This window comes from Pleurodeles waltl, chromosome 9, assembly GCF_031143425.1.
Source record: "Pleurodeles waltl isolate 20211129_DDA chromosome 9, aPleWal1.hap1.20221129, whole genome shotgun sequence".
Lineage (NCBI taxonomy): Eukaryota > Metazoa > Chordata > Amphibia > Caudata > Salamandridae > Pleurodeles > Pleurodeles waltl.
Genome location: NC_090448.1, coordinates 309,981,104 through 310,001,473, shown reverse-complemented (window position 1 = coordinate 310,001,473; position 20,370 = coordinate 309,981,104). Strand labels below are relative to the sequence as shown.

Here is a 20,370-nt window from a genome sequence, read left to right as displayed (position 1 = left end):
CTAAGGTTTTGTTTAGACACTGTAGGGGTACCATGCTCATGCACTGGTACCCTCACCTATGGTATAGTGCACCCTGCCTTAGGGCTGTAAGGCCTGCTAGAGGGGTGTCTTAACTATACTGCATAGGCAGTGAGAGGCTGGCATGGCACCCTGAGGGGAGTGCCATGTCGACTTACTTGTTTTGTCCTCACTAGCACCCACAAGCTGGCAAGCAGAGTGTCTGTGCTGAGTGAGAGGTCTCCAGGGTGGCATAAGACATGCTGCAGCCCTTAGAGACCTTCCTTGGCATCAGGGCCCTTGGTACTAGAAGTACCAGTTACAAGGGACTTATCTGGATGCCAGGGTCTGCCAATTGTGGATACAAAAGTACAGGTTAGGGAAAGAACACTGGTGCGGGGGCCTGGTTAGCAGGCCTCAGCACACTTTCAATTGTAAACATAGCATCAGCAAAGGCAAAAAGTCAGGGGGCAACCATGCCAAGGAGGCATTTCCTTACAACATCTATCCGCTGTGCTCTAAATGCAGCTAATACAGCCTCAGTAGGCATTAAGTACAAGAGTACTCACTCAATGGCATGCCTCCCTTAAGGTTTCAGGTTTCAAGCCTGAAGTGCAGCAAAATATCATTGTACACCTCTTTGGCCCTCGAGTAGATAATCTACTTGAAAAAATTAAAGATAATGAGATGGCCAAAGCCATGGGGGCACTAAAAATATATGCAAAACAAAGTACTTGTCGTCGCTCCCCCTATCGTGGAGCAGGAAAACCCACCTCATATCAGTGTACCCCCCTGTCACAGAATACATCGCCTTAGGGGTACTATAAAGGCTCCTATAGAGACACCAGTGCTAGAGGTAGGGGTAATTTTTCTAAACTATTCACCAAAAAAACCTTGACTTACCTGCCGTTCCCCTGATCATACTACACCTGTTGGCGGAAGACCTCAACAGTTCTTTCTCTCATGGCTGAACATCATATTATCCATCATGGTTATTTCCTGGAGCTGATATCCACACTTCCAAACATTCCACCTCACACACACAGACTGTCATCAGACCATCAGCAGCTACTCAAAGAGGAAGTAAAAGCTCTAATACAAATAGGAGCAATAGAACCTGTACCATAACACCAACAAGGCACAGGGGCCTATTCACTTTACCTCCTTTTTACCAAAAAGGATGAGTCTCTAAGGCCAATCCTGGACCTCAGACCCCTAAACAGGTACATTCTCTGAGCAGTTCCACATTGTCACTCTGAAAGATATCATTTCACTTCTACAATAAGGCAACTTAATAGCCACATTGGACCTGAAGGACGCCTACTTTCACATTCCAATTCACCCAGCACCTTGACAATACCTCAGATTTGTACTAAATGGAAAACACTTTCAGTTCAAAGTACTTCCATTTGGGATTAGTTCAGCCCTCAGGGTGTTTACCAAATGTCTAGCAGTAGTAGCAGGAACTCATTTGCACAAGCAAAACAATACACGTTTTCCCCTAACTGGACGACTGGCTTATTTAAAGCACAAATTATCAGAGCTGTTTTCAGCACTCTCAAACTACCATGAGCTTGCTTCACCTAGTAGGTTTCGCGGCCAATGAACTCAAGTCCCACCTATAACCTCTTCAAATACAACCTTACCTCGAAGCCGTCCTCAGACAGGAATAGCTTACTCAAATGCTGCAAGGATTCAGTCCCTTTAAATATTTATTCATTAGTTTCAGCCCTATTGACAAATAGAAGTAAGAACAGGCATGCGCCTCCAAGGCACCATGTATAACTATAGTACCTCATGTCAGACTCAATATGCGCCCTTTGCAGGAATGCTTAGCTCATCAATGGACTTCAGTGGAAGTTCAACTGGAAGATCTGGTGTTGCTCAGCCATCAAGCTTGCCACTCTCTGCAGTGGTGGAATACCAACAATCTTCTAAAAGACCCCAGTTCTGCAGAGAACCATAACAACGGACACATCACTCAAAGGTTGGGGAGCGCACTCAGGGAAGTTGACTAAAAGGGACCATGGACACCCCGTACTCATCTCCATATGAAGCACCTCGAGCAACTTGTTGTTCATCTGGCGTTCCTTCATCACCTCATCGACAAGGTGATTTTCATCAAAACCGACAACACTACTACCATGTACTATCTGTAAAAACAGGAGGCACCAGGTCAGTCTCCTCAGCTAGCCCAGACGGTTGGGAGACGGGCTCTCCAGTGCAGCATTCACCTCTTGGTGGAGTGCATACCAGGAGTGGACAGTGACTGCAGGTCTCCTCAGTTAGAGGCGCCAACAAGTCCATTAGTGGGAGCTCAACCCACATGTCCTTATCCTATTCTTCCAACAGTGGGGTCTACTTGTAGATTTCGAGACTTCTGTCTATTCCATCGGCTGGTTCTTCTCAGATAAGGTCCTTGAGTGTCTGGGATTTCGTCCCCACTTCCTGGTATGTCAAAATATTTTACTCAGAGCCTTCTACACATGTGCGGATATATTGTGTGTTCTCAGAATCATTCCCTATACACTGGGGGACCAGACAGGTGTGGCCACTGTCCCTGCACCCTTGCTGTCGAATCCTGGCAAGGTTGTTTCATTGTAAAGGCCAGATACAAGGGTGGAATATGGGAGGTAAGGAGGAACATATACCTACACTAACAATGTTAACTTTAACTCATTAGGATCCTGCATTCTTAAATTCTTTGAATTGTACAAAGAGGCCTCTGGAAAAACTGGGACTAAATCCCTAATACTCAAGGTAGATAATTAAACTACAGCTTGGCAGACTTCTAGCCCAGTAAGGATACTGAGCGTCCAATACCTTAGTGTATACATCTCATTGGAACCCAACATGACATGGGGCCATAATCTCTCCCCTCTCATAACTAAAATGTAAATAGACCTTCAGAGATGGGCACAATTTCCTCTCCATGTCCTCAGCAGATGAGCCCTGTTCAAAATGATGATCCTTCCAAGCTTCATCTGCGACCTTCAGAGTTTCCCACCAATATTCCCAGGTAGCTGGTTCAAGAATTTCTCATTGATGATTTGCTCCTTCCTCTGGGCGGTGATGCTCCTGGAATCACCCTAAATAAATATTGGCAGTTGATATATTAGGGAGAGATGGGAATGGAGAATACTATTGGTCTACATAGATTAATGTGAATAATGACTAGCTGAGTGGTGGGTGTAATGACCCATCCTACCAGACAGAGATGTCCCTGTTGAGATTTGACAATGTTAATGGTATTCCTTAGATTACAACTAGGGCCAGGCATCTCCCAGAGGACACCAAAAAGAGAGATTGCATTAGATGGAAATTCCCAATCCCTTCCACCTTATCAGAATGGCTTAAAGCAATGGACTGGTGTTCAAAATAGGAAGACCCATTTAGGCCAGCCCTCATAAGCATTCTAGAATTTGGGAAGGATTGTAGGACTATTACTGGCTGCCAAGTAAGTATTAGGATGTATTTCTCAGTGACACTATTGGAATGATATGGGTGTGCAAAGTACTTAAATGTTGGTCTGACTTTGAAGCCGTTCTCATCGGCATTTTCTCCATTCACCTTTTTATCCAAAAGATACCCATTCGAAGATAACCTTATTTCAGTTAACATTTCTATGCTGTAAAATGGCACTATTCATTATATTGCAAACGAAAGAGAAAGGAAATGCAGATATGAATGGGACAGTTTGTTCCATATTTTTGTTGGGATGGAGAAAGGTTTCCTACATGGCTCTGGACAGTGCACCTCTCGCCTCTGAATTCACTGCAGCAAGCTGTAACGTTTTGACACCTTCCTCATCACACACGGTAATCATCTGTGTGTGCTGGAGTTAACCTGTGGTACGATGATTGAGACCCAGGGACAGACTCTGGTAAAGTAATGTATGCGACTACTGTCCGTTTAGAGGGCTGGAGTGGACGGACACCAGTAGCAGCAGTATGATTTAGTAGGACATGCCTTTTAGCTGGCGCCTGCTATGGAGCGTGGCCTATCAGCCTCTACTTTCTTTTTAATTTAGTCGGCTAGTTCCCTTCAACGGGGTCCTTCCCCCAGTCATGTGGGACATAGATGCAACTTGCTAGCTCACAGGAAAGTATATTGCTGCGATGATTTTGACAATGCATCTTTAGAACATCTTCACAGCTGTACTGGCTAGTCAATGGTAAATGAGTGGCAGTTGTTTCATAATTGTGACTTGAGCTGCCTCCTTGGCATCCCCCTCCCCGTGCTTTGAAAATTATTATTCGTAAAAAAACATTAATGCATTGCCTTCTTGTCTGTTTCTTCTGTTTGTTCTCTTTCTTTTAACTCCTTTCTCCCATTTCTACCCATTTGCAGAAGTGATCGAATTGAGCTCCGGGGAAGATGAAGGCCTTCAGATCGTGGACAGCAATGAATCGACCAATGATGTGGAAGACGAAACCACTGCAGAGAGCAGCGGTTCCCACGTCAATGATGCCCTCAACCTGCCTGATGCACTTGGGAGAGTGTTGGTCAATATCAACCACCCACCGAATGAGGAAGATCTATTCCTAGCACCACAACTTGCCCGGGCTGTGAAACCACATCAAGTAAGCTAGACACCAGTATTTTAAAGAATTCATTGCTTTTCACCCGCTATGTGGTTATAATAGCCCAGATGTTTTGTTCTGCAATCAGTTACTTTAAATATATGAAACTTACATTATTCAAAACGATGGCTTTCTGAATGGTAATCAGCAGGAGTTACATCTCCAATGCAGTTCTTCCTTGCTGTTTCCCATTGTGACAGCGTGTGCATCCGTGCCATGTCCTAGCATTTCTGCTGCTACTAACAATGCTGTTTGTGCCAGTACTGTGTCATACATGATACATTATATCGCAGCAGTTCCCGTTTCCCAGAAGGATGTTGTCAATTGAAAATATTGTCTATTGTGCTACGCACATTCCTTACACTAGACGCAGCCCCTATACGTTTGTTTTTTTGGGGATTTTGTTGTTCATTTATTCCCCTTTAGCCCCTTCTTTATTACCTAGGATTGCTAGTGCCAGTGCGCTCTGGCTTGAAGCCATTCAAGGTGTGCTAGTGGCCATTTCCAGCAGCAGACCTGCCTATTCTAAGTGAGTTGTGTTTGGGGAGTTCACGTACAGTTCTTGTCTGCATTGCTGTGGGATGATGGCTCTCGCCAACGGACTAGTTTGCATGCCGACAAGAGGACACCAACCCTTAAGGAAGTATGGAATTCAATCATCAAGAAGAAAATTTAGGAACTAAGTATTGATTCCCGCGCCACCCTTCATGCCAGTGAGTTAGATAAGCAGTTCGATGGCATCTGTCGCTGTAGATACGCATGTTCTGCAATAGCTCGCCATCTGGTGTTGGGCCGGAGTGTTACAAGTTGTTTTTCTTCGAAGAAGTCTTTCGAGTCACGGGACCGAGTGACTCCTCCTTTGTCTCCATTGCGCATGGGCGTCGACTCCATCCTCGATTGTTTTTTTTCCGCCATCGGGTTCGGACGTGTTCCTGTCGCTCCGAGTTTCGGAACGGAAAAAATAGTTAATTTCGGAAGATTTTCGTCGGTATTGTTGCGTTCGGGATCGGCGTACTTAGATTCCACACCGCATCGAAGATCGAAGAGCTCCGGTGCCCTTCGGGGTAGTTTTTCGATCCTCCGTCGGGGCCTGGTCGGCCCGACCGCGTGCTGAAGAACGCCGATGGAACGGACCCCGTTCCGTTTCTGCCCCAAATGCCACAATAAATACCCCTACACAGACCAACACTTGGTCTGCAACCTGTGCCTGTCACCTGAGCACAGCGAAGACACCTGCGAGGCCTGTCGTGCGTTCCGGTCCCGAAAAACACTCCGAGACCGTCGAGCCAGAAGACTTCAAATGGCGTCCGCACCGACAGCCCAACGGGAGTTCGAGGAACAGGAAGAAGAAGGTACCTTCTCGATCCAAGACTCAGACTCCGAAGGATTCGACGATACACAAACCGTGAGTAAGACGTCGAAAACCACACAAAGAAACATTTACAAGGCCCAGGGGACGCCACTGCCACCAGGCCATGGCTCCACCCATAAATTCGGTGACCGACCGTCGGCACCGAAAAAGGCCAAAACAGTGCCGAGATCGTCCGACTCCGGTCGAGACACCGGCACGCAGCCTTCTCGGGACCGAGAAAGTGCTGCAGACAAGCCTCGACACCGAGATGCCGGTGTGGACACGGCTCGACGCCGAGACAGCGGCACCGAAACAGATCGACGCCGAGAGCTTTCGGCCCCGAAAAGGAAAAAAGTCACCTCGGAGCCGAAAAAACACGCAGACAAAGTTTCGATGCCGAAACAAACTGCAAGCGACCCAGCTTCAGGCTCTTATACAGAAGAGCACTCGCTAACCTCCCAAATGCAAAAGCATAGGTTTGAGGAAGAGCTACAAGCAACTGATGTGGACCATACGCAAAAGCGTATCTTCATTCAGCAGGGGACAGGAAAAATAAGCACCCTTCCCCCCATTAGGAGAAAGAAAAGGTTGGAGTTCCAGGCGGAACAAGCACCACAACCAAAAGTGGTGAAAAGAGTTACACCACCACCCTCTCCTCCGCCCGTGATTAACGTTTCACCAGCACAAACGCCATCACACTCCCCAGCTCACACCACCATGAGCCAGGGCGACCAAGATCAGGACGCATGGGACCTATACGACGCCCCAGTGTCAGATAACAGCCCGGAGGCATACCCTACAAAACCATCTCCACCAGAAGACAGCACCGCGTACTCTCAGGTGGTGGCTAGAGCAGCACAATTTCACAACGTAAGCCTCCACTCAGAACAGGTCGAGGATGATTTCTTGTTCAACACACTCTCCTCCACCCACAGCTCCTACCAAAGCCTGCCTATGCTCCCTGGTATGCTCCGGCACGCAAAAGACATATTTAAGGACCCGGTCAAAAGTAGGGCAATCACACCAAGGGTGGAAAAAAAGTATAAGCCGCCTCCTACGGACCCGGTTTTCATCACAACACAGCTGCCACCAGACTCTGTTGTTGTAGGAGCAGCTAGGAAAAGGGCCAACTCTCACACATCTGGAGATGCACCACCCCCAGATAAAGAAAGCCGCAAGTTCGATGCAGCTGGTAAGAGAGTCGCAGCACAAGCTGCAAACCAGTGGCGCATCGCGAACTCCCAGGCACTACTTGCGCGCTATGACAGAGCCCACTGGGACGAGATGCAACATCTCATTGAACATCTGCCCAAAGACTTCCAAAATAGGGCAAAACAAGTGGTTGAGGAGGGACAGACCATCTCCAACAACCAGATACGTTCCTCCATGGACGCTGCAGATACAGCTGCACGGACAATTAATACATCTGTAACTATCAGAAGGCATGCATGGCTCCGAACGTCTGGATTTAAACCAGAGATTCAACAAGCAGTTCTCAATATGCCTTTTAATGAAAAAGAACTGTTCGGTCCAGAAGTGGACACAGCGATTGAGAAACTCAAAAAAGATACGGACACTGCCAAAGCCATGGGCGCACTCTACTCCCCGCAGAGCAGAGGGAATTACAGCACATTCCGTAAAACGCCCTTTCGAGGGGGGTTTCGGGGTCAAAGCACACAAGCCAGCACCTCACAAGCAACACCGTCCACTTACCAGGGACAGTATAGAGGAGGTTTTCGGGGACAATATAGAGGAGGGCAATTCCCTAGAAATAGAGGGAGATTTCAAAGCCCCAAAACCCCTACTACTAAACAATGACTCACATGTCACTCACCCCCTCCACACAACACCAGTGGGGGGAAGAATAAGTCATTATTACAAAGCATGGGAGGAAATCACTACAGACACTTGGGTTCTAGCAATTATCCAACATGGTTATTGCATAGAATTTCTACAATTCCCTCCAAACATACCACCAAAAGCACAAAATTTAACAACACACCATTCCAATCTCCTGGAGATAGAAGTGCAGGCACTATTGCAAAAGAATGCAATCGAATTAGTGCCAAACACACAAATAAACACAGGAGTTTACTCACTGTACTTTCTGATACCAAAGAAGGACAAAACGCTGAGACCAATCCTAGACCTCAGAGTAGTGAACACTTTCATCAAATCAGACCACTTCCACATGGTCACACTACAAGAAGTATTGCCATTGCTAAAACTACACGACTACATGGCAACTTTAGACCTCAAGGATGCTTATTTCCATATACCAATACACCCATCGCACAGGAAATACCTAAGGTTTGTATTCAAAGGAATACATTACCAATTCAAGGTACTGCCTTTCGGATTAACAACCGCACCAAGAGTCTTTACCAAATGTCTAGCGGTAGTCGCTGCACACATAAGAAGGCAGCAAATACATGTGTTCCCATATTTGGACGACTGGCTAATCAAGGCCCATTCGTTCATACAGTGCTCAAATCACACAAATCAGATCATACAAACCCTCTTCAAACTCGGGTTCACCGTCAATTTCACAAAATCCAAAATTCTGCCACGCAAGGTACAACAATACCTGGGAGCCATAATAGACACATCAAAGGGAGTAGCCACTCCAAGTCCACAAAGAATTCAAAATTTCAACACCATCATACAACGCATGTATCCAACACAAAGGATACAGGCAAAGATGGTATTACAACTCCTAGGCATGATGTCATCATGCATAGCCATTGTCCCAAACGCAAGACTGCACATGAGGCCCTTACAGCAATGCCTAGCATCACAGTGGTCTCAAGCACAGGGTCACCTTCTAGATCTGGTGTTAATAGACCGCCAAACTTACCTCTCGCTTCTGTGGTGGAACAACATAAATTTAAACAAGGGGCGGCCTTTCCAAGACCCAGTGCCACAATACGTAATAACAACAGATGCTTCCATGACAGGGTGGGGAGCACACCTCGATCAACACAGCATACAAGGACAATGGAACGTACATCAAACAAAACTGCATATCAATCACCTAGAACTTCTAGCAGTTTTTCAAGCACTAAAAGCTTTCCAACCAATAATAGTTCACAAATACATTCTCGTCAAAACAGACAACATGACAACAATGTATTATCTAAACAAGCAGGGAGGGACGCACTCCACGCAGTTAAGCCTGCTAGCACAAAAAATTTGGCATTGGGCAATTCACAACCAAATTCGCCTAATTGCACAGTTTATACCAGGGATACAAAATCAACTCGCAGACAATCTCTCTCGAGATCACCAACAGGTCCACGAATGGGAAATTCACCCCCAAATTCTGAACACTTATTTCAAACTCTGGGGAACACCTCAGATAGACTTGTTTGCGACAAGGGAGAACGCAAAATGCCAAAACTTCGCATCCAGGTACCCACACAAACAATCCCAAGGCAATGCCCTATGGATGAACTGGTCAGGGATATTTGCTTACGCTTTTCCTCCTCTCCCTCTCCTTCCTTACCTGGTAAACAAACTCAGTCAAAGCAAACTCAAACTCATATTGATAGCACCAACTTGGGCAAGGCAACCCTGGTACACAACGCTGCTAGACCTATCAGTGGTACCCTGCATCAAATTGCCCAACAGGCCAGATCTGTTGACACAGCACAACCAAAAGATCAGACACCCAGATCCAGCATCGCTGAATCTAGCAATCTGGCTCCTGAAATCCTAGAATTCGGGCACTTACAACTTACCCAAGAATGTATGGAAGTCATAAAACAAGCAAGAAGGCCATCCACCAGGCACTGCTATGCAAGTAAATGGAAGAGGTTCGTTTGCTACTGCCATATTAATCAAATACAACCATTACACACAACTCCAGAACATGTAGTGGGTTACTTGCTTCACTTACAAAATCTAACCTAGCTTTCTCTTCCATTAAGATTCACCTTGCAGCAATATCTGCATACCTGCAGACTACCTATTCAACTTCCCTATATAAAATACCAGTCATTAAAGCATTCATGGAGGGCCTTAGGAGAATTATACCACCAAGAACACTACCTGTTCCTTCATGGAACCTAAATGTTGTCCTAACTAGACTTATGGGTCCACCTTTTGAACCCATGCACTCCTGCGACATACAGTTCCTAACCTGGAAGGTGGCATTTCTCATCGCCATTACTTCCCTGAGAAGAGTAAGCGAGATTCAGGCGTTTACTATACAGGAACCTTTTATACAACTACACAAAAATAAAGTCGTCCTAAGGACCAATCCTAAATTTTTGCCAAAGGTTATTTCACCGTTCCATCTAAATCAAACAGTGGAACTTCCAGTGTTCTTTCCACAGCCAGATACCGTAGCTGAAAGGGCACTACATACATTAGATGTCAAAAGAGCATTAATGTATTACATTGACAGAACAAAGAACATCAGAAAGACTAAACAACTCTTTATTGCATTTCAAAAACCTCATGCAGGAAACCCAATTTCAAAACAAGGTATAGCCAGATGGATAGTTAAATGCATCCAAATCTGCTACCTTAAAGCTAAACGACAGCTGCCCATTACACCAAGGGCACACTCAACCAGAAAGAAAGGTGCTACCATGGCCTTTCTAGGAAACATCCCAATGCAAGAAATATGTAAGGCAGCCACATGGTCTACGCCTCATACATTCACCAAGCACTACTGTGTAGACGTGTTATCCGCACAACAAGCCACAGTAGGTCAAGCTGTATTAAGGACATTATTTCAGACTACTTCCACTCCTACAGGCTGATCCACCGCTTTTGGGGAAATAACTGCTTACTAGTCTATTGCAGAACATGCGAATCTACAGCGACAGATGCCATCGAACTGAAAATGTCACTTACCCAGTGTACATCTGTTCGTGACATCAGTCGCAGTAGATTCGCATGTGCCCACCCGCCTCCCCGGGAGCCTGTAGCAGTTTGGAAGTTACCTTCAATTATTTATATATGTATCATCTCAACCTTAAATAGGTGCATACTTAGTCACTCCATTGCATGGGCACTATTACTACAATTCAACTCCTACCTCACCCTCTGCGGGGAAAAACAATCGAGGATGGAGTTGACGCCCATGCGCAATGGAGACAAAGGAGGAGTCACTCGGTCCCGTGACTCGAAAGACTTCTTCGAAGAAAAACAACTTGTAACACTCCGGCCCAACACCAGATGGCGAGCTATTGCAGAACATGCGAATCTACTGCGACTGATGCCACGAACAGATGTACACTGGGTAAGTGACATTTTCATTCTTCCCCCAACTACAGGAGAAATGCCAGGGAGCTAGCCCAAGGTGCCATAAACCTCTTGTCTTTACTAGCACCGTCAGCTGCTAGTCTCTGTTGCTCTACAAGGGCATCAGACATAGAGACTCCTCTAGCAAAGTCATCTCCCTGGCCACCTAGCAGCAAGAGGGCCCATCTGCTGAGAACTAGAGACTGACCCGGACGCTGGTCACTGACTGTAGAGCATAGGGGAATCAATGCCTTGGTGTCACAACTGCAGCCTCGACAAAGCAGTCACGCAGGTATGCATGCAGCTGTATGCAGTGCAGTTTTCAATGATTGGCTCACTCCAAATATTTAAATTTGAGTGGAGAGTAAATTGGAGCCCAGCTGACACTACTGGATATATGCTGACCTCTTTGACTTTTTCAGAGGTCACCTTTTTACTTTGAAGAACTCTATAGTCATGTGCAGAGAGATTCTGAGACCAGAAACGTTAGCTGCCCTCCCTGGAGGAGTAAGAAATATACTTCGAGGCTCTGCTCTTTTACCCTCAGTTGTTCGTAGAGAGTTTACCTTCTTTGAGGCTCGGAGCCAAGTACAGTGACCTACAGTGCTACTGACTTTGATGTTAATACTGCAGACTCTAGAGACTGGTGTCCGTTGCCATGCCTGCACTAGAATCTGGTCCTGTTACTGGTTCTGAGATTAGCATAAGGGCCTTGTTGCCTTCACCTTTGCCACTACAGTTATTTGCTAGGTTAGTGATGGGGTGCTTAGCAGGAGAGAAGCTGTGTGGTTTGTGCAATCACCCTACCTGCATCTGCCACCGGAACCTCAGGTGCTGCAGTACCAGACTGCATTATAAACTATCCCAAGATCTTGCTACCGCCCAGACACGGAGGCGATAAAGAACACTAATGGTGTCCGTGCAGAGTTGTTCAGTGATTCAGTCTGCAAGGGTCTGTGTTTGATACATGTGCTCACTGAACTAAGCATTCTACGCTGCAGCACCCTTTAAGAATAAACCTTGATTATTCAGTTGTACTGCCCTTTGAAAACCAAACCCTAAAAAGTAGATATTAGGCAATTTAGTGGGCTGCTGTAGTATCTGTTCCATTTTATGTTTATTTGTCAAGAACATGTATATTTGTGAGGGCATACTGGTGCTTGGAATACCTAAAGTATATTTGCTAGAAATTTTGCAAAATATTAACTTTTTGACGTTCTTCGGAACTGCTCAAAATTTGTGAAGCGCCAGAGATCAAACAGAAGAGCATTCCAGAGCTGTGGCTTAACTCTTTAAAAGGATCTATCATTGGTTTTGAGCGCCTAAAATGAGAATTTAGTTCCATTCAAGCAGAAGGCCTGGACCATACCTTGAAAAATTCTAAACTGAATTTGCTACTTAATTAACAATCTGTGCAGGGCCTGTCGCCCCTCAGAAACGTGGTCAAATTAACTGTGACAACACACCAGCCTTACTGCCAAGGTTGCTGGTCTTTGAAGCTTGTTAATGGCCCAGTTACACGGAACTGCACAATCCAAGGTGTAACAGCACTGAATCGCCTACCACTGTGGAATTTATTGTGTGTGGCAAGAAGTGTAATGTCTTGTGCAAATGTTGTAGCTGCAGAGAGCTAGTGGCCCAAAGGTTTTGCACACAAATATTAAGGAACAATTTGACGGTTTTTACCTAGGTGGCAGTGCGGGCTTTGATCTCTGTTGATCAGGCAAGCAAACGGGTGATCGTCTAGTTCTTTTCGTTTGGAGGTGGTTGATAACCCAGAGACACTTGTCTAAGCAAGGGATGGTTTTAGTGGAGGACTGGTGAAACGTTAGGACCAGCTTGGTGTAAGAAAATATCTTAAATCCAATTGATAGCACCTGCTAACCTTTACCGGTATCTGGCTTATGTGGCTTCGTGAACAACAGCAGTACTTCTCACAAGGCATGACTAGTTACCCTTGGGTTTCATGAGCCCCAGAAAAGTTGCCCGACCAATTTGCTTTATACTGTCTCTCTTCCTCCGATTCAGAGGATTGTTTCCTGTTAACCACTGCCCTTGCTTCAAACCATCGGAAATTGATGCAGATTGCCTGCTTTCTTATTTGCAGAAACTGCCGATGTGTGTATACATGTCGGTGTGCTTTAACACATGCATACGTGTGCAGTACAGCCACGCAAAGCCTTGTGTTAACAGCTAAACTGGCATTTTATAGGAGGGAGGCTGGCAAGTTTTAATGGTAAGAGCTTCTGGACCAAGAGTAAAGTAGTCACTGTAAAGGCAATATCATGCTTTTGCTGTGCACGAGCAAACTGTTCATTGTGTTTTTTTACACGATTCTAGGGATTGAGGTGATGGATTCCTTTTGGATGCTTGTGACATGATTGGGACTTTTTTGTCAAACCCCACACTTCATTCCTTGTTGTAAAAATGGGAAAACGATGCATCCAAAATCTTTTATTTTTAACTTCGCTTGTGAATTGAAATATGCAGGTTATTTCTTGATGATGTAGAGCAAGTGCGTGACTTTCTTGTATTGTTCATGTTGCTACTTTAGAGTTTCAAAATATATTTATTTTTGGGCACCAAATAAAAGTTATCTTTAATATGCTTGATATATGAGCCATTAAGAAATCCTTTGAACTTCTTGATATTTATTTTTGTGTAAGACCGTTAATTTGGCCTTCAGTTTTAGGCACACAACATCCTGCCTTGTATACCACCCCTGTTGCCTTATATGTACTAAACTTTGACCTTTACACCAGTTTTCTCACTGGTGAGCTTTCCCTGCTGCTCCTTATAGAGACATACATTCCATGAGCAGTCTTAAATGCTGTGTGCTGCTTCAAGTATCTTCACTGTAATACACAGGCATTGTCCCTCCATGTCGTGGTAATCTATATTGTATGCGCTCTTTAACCCTGTAACAACATTGAACTTTTGGTCATTTTCTTTTTTTTTTTTTGTAGGTTGGAGGGATCCGTTTTCTGTATGATAACTTGGTGGAATCCCTGGAGAGGTTTAAGGGCAGCAGTGGTTTTGGTTGCATCCTAGCACACAGCATGGGTCTGGGCAAAACACTGCAAGTTATCTCCTTCCTCGATGTCCTTTTCAGGCACACTGAAGCCAAAACCGTGCTGGCCATTGTCCCTGTAAGTGGCTTCATCATGTACTATATGCTTTTTTGATCAATTGCTTTGCTCTTGAAAGCTTACCAATCTCTGCAACCTCTGAGTATTCTGTAGGCGTTTAATGGCTGGGTACTTTGACAGCTCTCTCTGCAACTACCACGAAGGACAGAAGTTCTGCTTATGTTTGGGTTTGTAACAGCAGTTTATACATCAGCAGTGGACTAATTTATATTGGTCATTCTCAAATCAGTGCATGCCGAATATGAACAGAAAGCAGTCTAGCTCTTATGTGCCAATGTCAGTTGTGTTTGGGACATGTGTAGTTCTATTTTGTGGCACCCAGTCCTAAGCTTATAATTTACTATTTCAGGCTTTATGACCACTTTAGGTTCACAAGATGACCTTGGAAACCCGTTCGTTGTCAGAACTCTTGGGTTTTAAATTGGCCTTCTCACCATCAATTCATACTCTTGTCACTGCTGTACCAGCCACCAGTAACCAACACCATTTAGTCGTTTTTATGTTCTCACCCAATTTTCTCCATGCCCTTAATTTTTTTTGCTGGTGGACGTCAGTACTTAGGTGGACTGCCATGAGTATCTAGGCTCATCAAGTCTGACTGACAGACGTGCCGTGCCACCTTGGGGCCTTCTCACTCTGTCATCCCATCTACCCTTGAGGGAAGACATATTCTTCATATAATTTTCTCTTCTTTAATCAACCTTTACTGTAAGAAATTCCTGCTTTTAGGATGGTCTGAACATAGTTATTTTCTTTGACTGGGCCATGCTAGAACAGATACCCCGTGCACATGCTATTTACTCCCATTATGGTCGACTACGGAACAAAATTACTTTTAAGTTTCTTTATGTGACAAGCCCTTTGACTTTTAGCAATGGACCTCAGTGTATTTTTTTCCACCAAATACTGACTTCTGCCTTCTCCATCGGTTGCTCTCCTATGATTTACTTAACACCAGGACATTTGGTAACAGTGTGTTCTACAAATTACTTAGCATGTATAGCCATGTAAAAAGACAGCCATCTGTCCTATGTGTTTACCTTTTTCCGCAATGGAATGTTCATCATTCATACAGTATGTTTTCTTTTTTCGGTTTAATAGTGTAGAAAAGTTGATTATTATTTGGGATGGATGAGTGTCCACCTCATAGGATAAGGCCACCATCTGCTACATGTCACAAAAATTAAATTAAATAAACCTGTTCTCAATCCTCTGTTACGTGACACAAAGCAGTAATGCTTAAATCAAAGACTTCGTAAAATATTGAAGCATTGCATGCACGTTAGATGATGTGACACAAAACACAATAAAATACAAAAAACAATTTTAAAATAAAGAGAATATTTTTAATTACTAAAATAAGACCAAAACTGCAAAAATCCAATAAAGGGTGAAAATAATTTTTAAAGATTTATTTGAGAATGGTACCAAAAAAACACAAAGTGCCACTGATAGTCTATGGAAAAACAAGAAACGGGTGTAGTGAGAGGTGGTTCAATCAATCATCCAGGGAAGCCAAGCACAAATTATTGAAGGACCTGAGAAGGGGGATAAGACAGCCAATAAGACAGTCAAGAGAGAACTATAGGCTGGAACTTTTTAAGGCATGAAGAAGTGGGGAAGAGAAATGATGGGTTGCTCTTTTGGAGGCCGCAAGAGCCAACAATGCCTCCAAGTTTTGGGAGCTGATGTCAAATGACAGCGGTGTTTCCCAGCCCTTGCCTGGTACATTGATTTTCCCGGTAGTATGGGTAAAACATTTTGGGTCACTTTACTCAGGGGCTAATTAACCGAATTCCATAGAGTTGACCAGAATTAGGGAAATGGGTGTCCCTCCAATTACGTTTTCCTTAGCCGAAACTAAGGCTGCAATAGCATCCCTCAAGTGGGAAAAGGCCTGGGCCTCTAAAAAAAAATACCTGCCGATCTCTATAAATCAAACCCCGATATTTGGGCCCCTTACCTGAACAAGGTTTGCAATGCAGTTGCCGCAGGAGCACCCATTCCTTGTACATGGAGGGGTGCAGAGATAGTCCCCCTTTTTAAGAAGGGCAGTCCCTGCGATCCTTTTAACTATCATCCAATAAGCTTGCTTGCTAACTTCAAAACATTTTTTGCGAAGCAGATTTAGTTTCACTTAGAAGAGTGGAATACAGAGAGTGGGGCCATCTCTGATTTGCAGGCAGGTTTTAGACCTGCTGTTAGTACAATAGATCAAGTCTTGTGGTTTTTGGCAACCAAATGGAGGACTGTGGATATCGGAGGTGGAACTTTATATGTGCCCTTCATTGATCTTCGAGCAGCCTTTGATCTGGTACCCAGGAACAAATTATGGCTGACACTGACTAACATGGGAGTCCCTAGAGGCCTTCTGAACCTTATTGTCCGACTTCATGAAGGCACTTTTGCCCAAATTAGAAGCGGTAAGGATTGCGAACTAACAGATCCAGTTATTATTGAGAGAGGAGTGAGGCAAGGCTGTGTCCTTGCCCCCACCCTCTTCTTTTTATATATAAATAACTGTATTACGTATTTAACAAACTGTAATAACGACTCACCTAGGTTGGCAGGCAAGAAAATCCCAGGTTTGCTTTATGCGGATGATACCATCATCTTGGCAAAATCGCCCTTGGGATTGCAAAAATTGGTTGACCAATTTTGTTTATTTTGCAGAGACTTCGGTCTGGAGGGCCATGTCAGGCAAACCAAGTTTATGGTCTGTAGTTCGCGAAAGAAGAAAGTGAAAGCTAGTATATTAATGAATTCTATTCCATCGGAAAGGGTCAACGAGTTTGATTATTTAGGGATCAGGCTGATGGACTCAAGTAGATGGGACGCACATATCAGAAAAGGAGCGCTTGTCATATGCCAAAGAGGAGAGGCTCTGGGTCATAAAGCCAGAGCTGTAGTTACCCCACCCCCCCCATTAAACCCCATTGTAGAAATCTACAAAGTTTTGATCCGGGGTGCTGCACTGTACGGCACAAAGTTATGGGGTTTCCAAAGACAGTTGGATGTTCTACAAATTAAAGAGAACAATTGTATCAGATACATAGCAGGATGGGGAAGGGCACCCCGAAGATCCCCCTTAGACTAGATCTTGGGATGAATAGTATTAAAGATGTAGCGGGTTTGAGGCCCCCCCTTATATTGGATCCACCTCTGGAGGACAGAGGAACTGGAAACCTTTTGCAAGGCAATTAAAGACCTAATAAGGAATCAAAGTAGCTGGGAAAAGGTCAGTTGGCTGAGGGAAATTAAATTAGTCTGGGATGACTTGGGTTTCGCCCAATTTTGGGAGAAGCCCGACTCGATCCCAGCTAATGCTATTTCACTGGTCAAACTGAGATATTGGGAGAAGGCCAATGAGCAGATCCCTCATAGTAACGGGGTGGGTTGTTTAACATCAGAATTTGTGCTTGTAAAACAGGAGCCATGGCCTGAGCAATTCCTTGACCTGCCAATACCTGCACGTGTCCGCACTTTATTCCTTCAGTTTAGATACAGTATTTTACCAGTTAATATTTTTACTGCCTGGTGGTCGCAGAACTACCCTGAGGCCAACAAATGCAAAAAGTGCAATTTTTGTGTGGAGTCTACGGAACATGTGCTCTTTTTTTTGTCCCCTTATATAAAAGTCCCAGCGAAATATTGATTATTCTGTTGTGCAAGGCTCTGTTTTTACATGACTGCGCCAGTGCTTACAGAATTAGCAAACATGACCCGTCTACACTGGTAGTAAATGCAGTTACCAAATACTTGTCAGCAGTTTGGTCCATTCGCCATAGGGCTACCACAGTATCAGGTCGCAGTGTTTAGCCTGTTTCACGGGTAAAGAACTATTTAATTATGTGGCTTGGATAGGGCTTTGGAACAGCTTTCTTTTAGACTGCACATGGTCAATTATCCTGTGTTTCTGTCATTTTATCACTAGTGCTAGCTGTAAAGTGTTATTTTTATGTACTTGTTCAGTGTGTGTGTGTTATTTTAACATAAATTTGATAGCTGTTTTAAGTTACAATATATGCTTTATGTCACACTGTTTACGCGTTTCTAATGATTTGACTGTGCTTAAATTAAGTGTTTTTCTAATGGAAATCCTGTCCACCACTTTCTTTGTTTATATGATCGTGCAGGTAGCAGGCTCTCTTTGCCAAAGCATGTTATTTAAATTATTATGAAATTGTATCACTTTACAACACTAACTCAGTATTTTAGATTTTGGGTCGGATTATTTGCTTTTATCTTGATGAAGGCATTAATCGGGAAAACTTGACTCTGTAATCACTTATTATCTTGTTGGTTTTTAAATACTTGCACTATTTTAATTTTGTGATACAGATCTTTTAGTAACCTTGGCACCTTAATGCAAAACTATGTACAGGGAGTGTCTTTTTTTTTCTTTCTTTTTTCTAATGGATAACTGTGGACTACTGTCGGCCACAGCCTATGATTGACCTTTTACTTCCAGGGACTATGGCCTCAGAGAAGCTATCTTCATGTAATGTAAATTCTATTTTAAGCCAGTGTGGTGCTTTGTAAAGCATAATGATAATGAATGCACTTTCCTGTTTTATTGTTTTATGTGTAAACATTTTATGACCTATGGTCAAAATAAAGTATGATTTGATTTGATTAGTCTATGGACATGGTAGACCGCAAGCTAGGTGCTATTTGACGCTGACCGCAACGGAGCCCTGGTCGGACACAAGTGGGTTGGTTCCAGTGAAAGCCTGGAAGTCCAAGAGTTCCAAAAAGTTTAAATTTCAGAAAAGGGCTTTTGTCACTTTTTGTAAAGGAAACTCCTCCCTGAGTGGGCCCCCACTGATATTGTTGCTGCCACTGTGCAATCAAAGGCTTTGGAGATTTCTCACAGAATATTATGCAGGTCTCAACGCAAACTGGAGGTGGTGCTTGTAGGAAGATGGCCTGGTGTGTGGTGGACACCTATGGTGTTGGCACCTTATACCAGGTCCAGGCAACCACTATTAGTGAATGAAGACAGTGTCTAGGAAGCTGCCCCATTGCCGGCCAGTGTAACCTGACCTTTGCCCATTACTAACCTTAAGTCCAGGAGATTGGTCCCGTAAGTCTTAGTACTGTACCTGTTTGCCGCATTTGTTTTTTCTCTATAGGATAACATTGCAATTTTCAAGAATTGCACTGTCGACTTTTTCCGTGCAAACATACTTACCCATTCGTATTGATTCTGGTGCCTAAATATATCTAAAGGTTCGATGGCATCTGTCGCTGTAGATACGCATGTTTTGCATAGCTCGCCATCTGGTGTTGGGCCGGAGTGTTACAAGTTGTTTTTCTTCGAAGAAGTCTTTCGAGTCACGGGACCGAGTGACTCCTCCTTTTGTCTCCATTGCGCATGGGCGTCGACTCCATCTTCGATTGTTTTTTTTCCGCCATCGGGTTCGGACGTGTTCCTGTCGCTCCGAGTTTCGGAACGGAAAGATAGCTAATTTCGGAAGATTTTCGTCGGTATTGTTGCGTTCGGGGTCGGCGTAGTTAGATTCAACACCGCGTCTAAGATCGAAGCGCTCCGGTGCCCTTCGGGGTAATTTTTTCGATCCCCCGTCGGGGCCTGGTCGGCCCGACCGCGTGCAGAAGAACGCCGATGGAACGGACCCAGTTCCGTTTCTGTCCCAAATGCCACAATAAATACCCCTATACAGACCAACACTTGGTCTGCAACCTGTGCCTGTCACCTGAGCACAGTGAAGACACCTGCGAGGCCTGTCGTGCGTTCCGGTCCCGAAAAACTCTCCGAGACCGTCGAGCCAGAAGACTTCAGATGGCGTCCGCGCCGACAGCCCACCGGGAGTTCGAGGAACAAGAAGAGGAGGGAACCTTTTCGATCCAAGAATCGGACTCCGAAGGATTCGACGATACACAAACCGTGAGTAGGACATCGAAAACCACTCAGAAGAAGATTTACAAGGCCCAGGGGACGCCACTGCCACCAGGCCATGGCTCCACCCATAAATTCGGTGACCGACCGTCGGCACCGAAAAAGGCCCAAACAGTG

At 44.6% G+C, this 20,370-nt stretch overlaps 1 protein-coding gene across 1 annotated transcript in view; it reads left to right on the top strand.

The window, feature by feature from the left end:
- The window catches only part of RAD54L2 (RAD54 like 2), a 784,453-nt gene that overhangs the window by 284,514 nt on the left and 479,569 nt on the right, over nt 1-20,370 (top strand). Inside the window, exons 6-7 of the mRNA XM_069206800.1 lie at nt 4,348-4,580; nt 14,151-14,333. Of these exons, the coding sequence (XP_069062901.1) occupies nt 4,348-4,580; nt 14,151-14,333 (416 nt within the window). The remainder of the gene's footprint in view (nt 1-4,347; nt 4,581-14,150; nt 14,334-20,370) is intronic.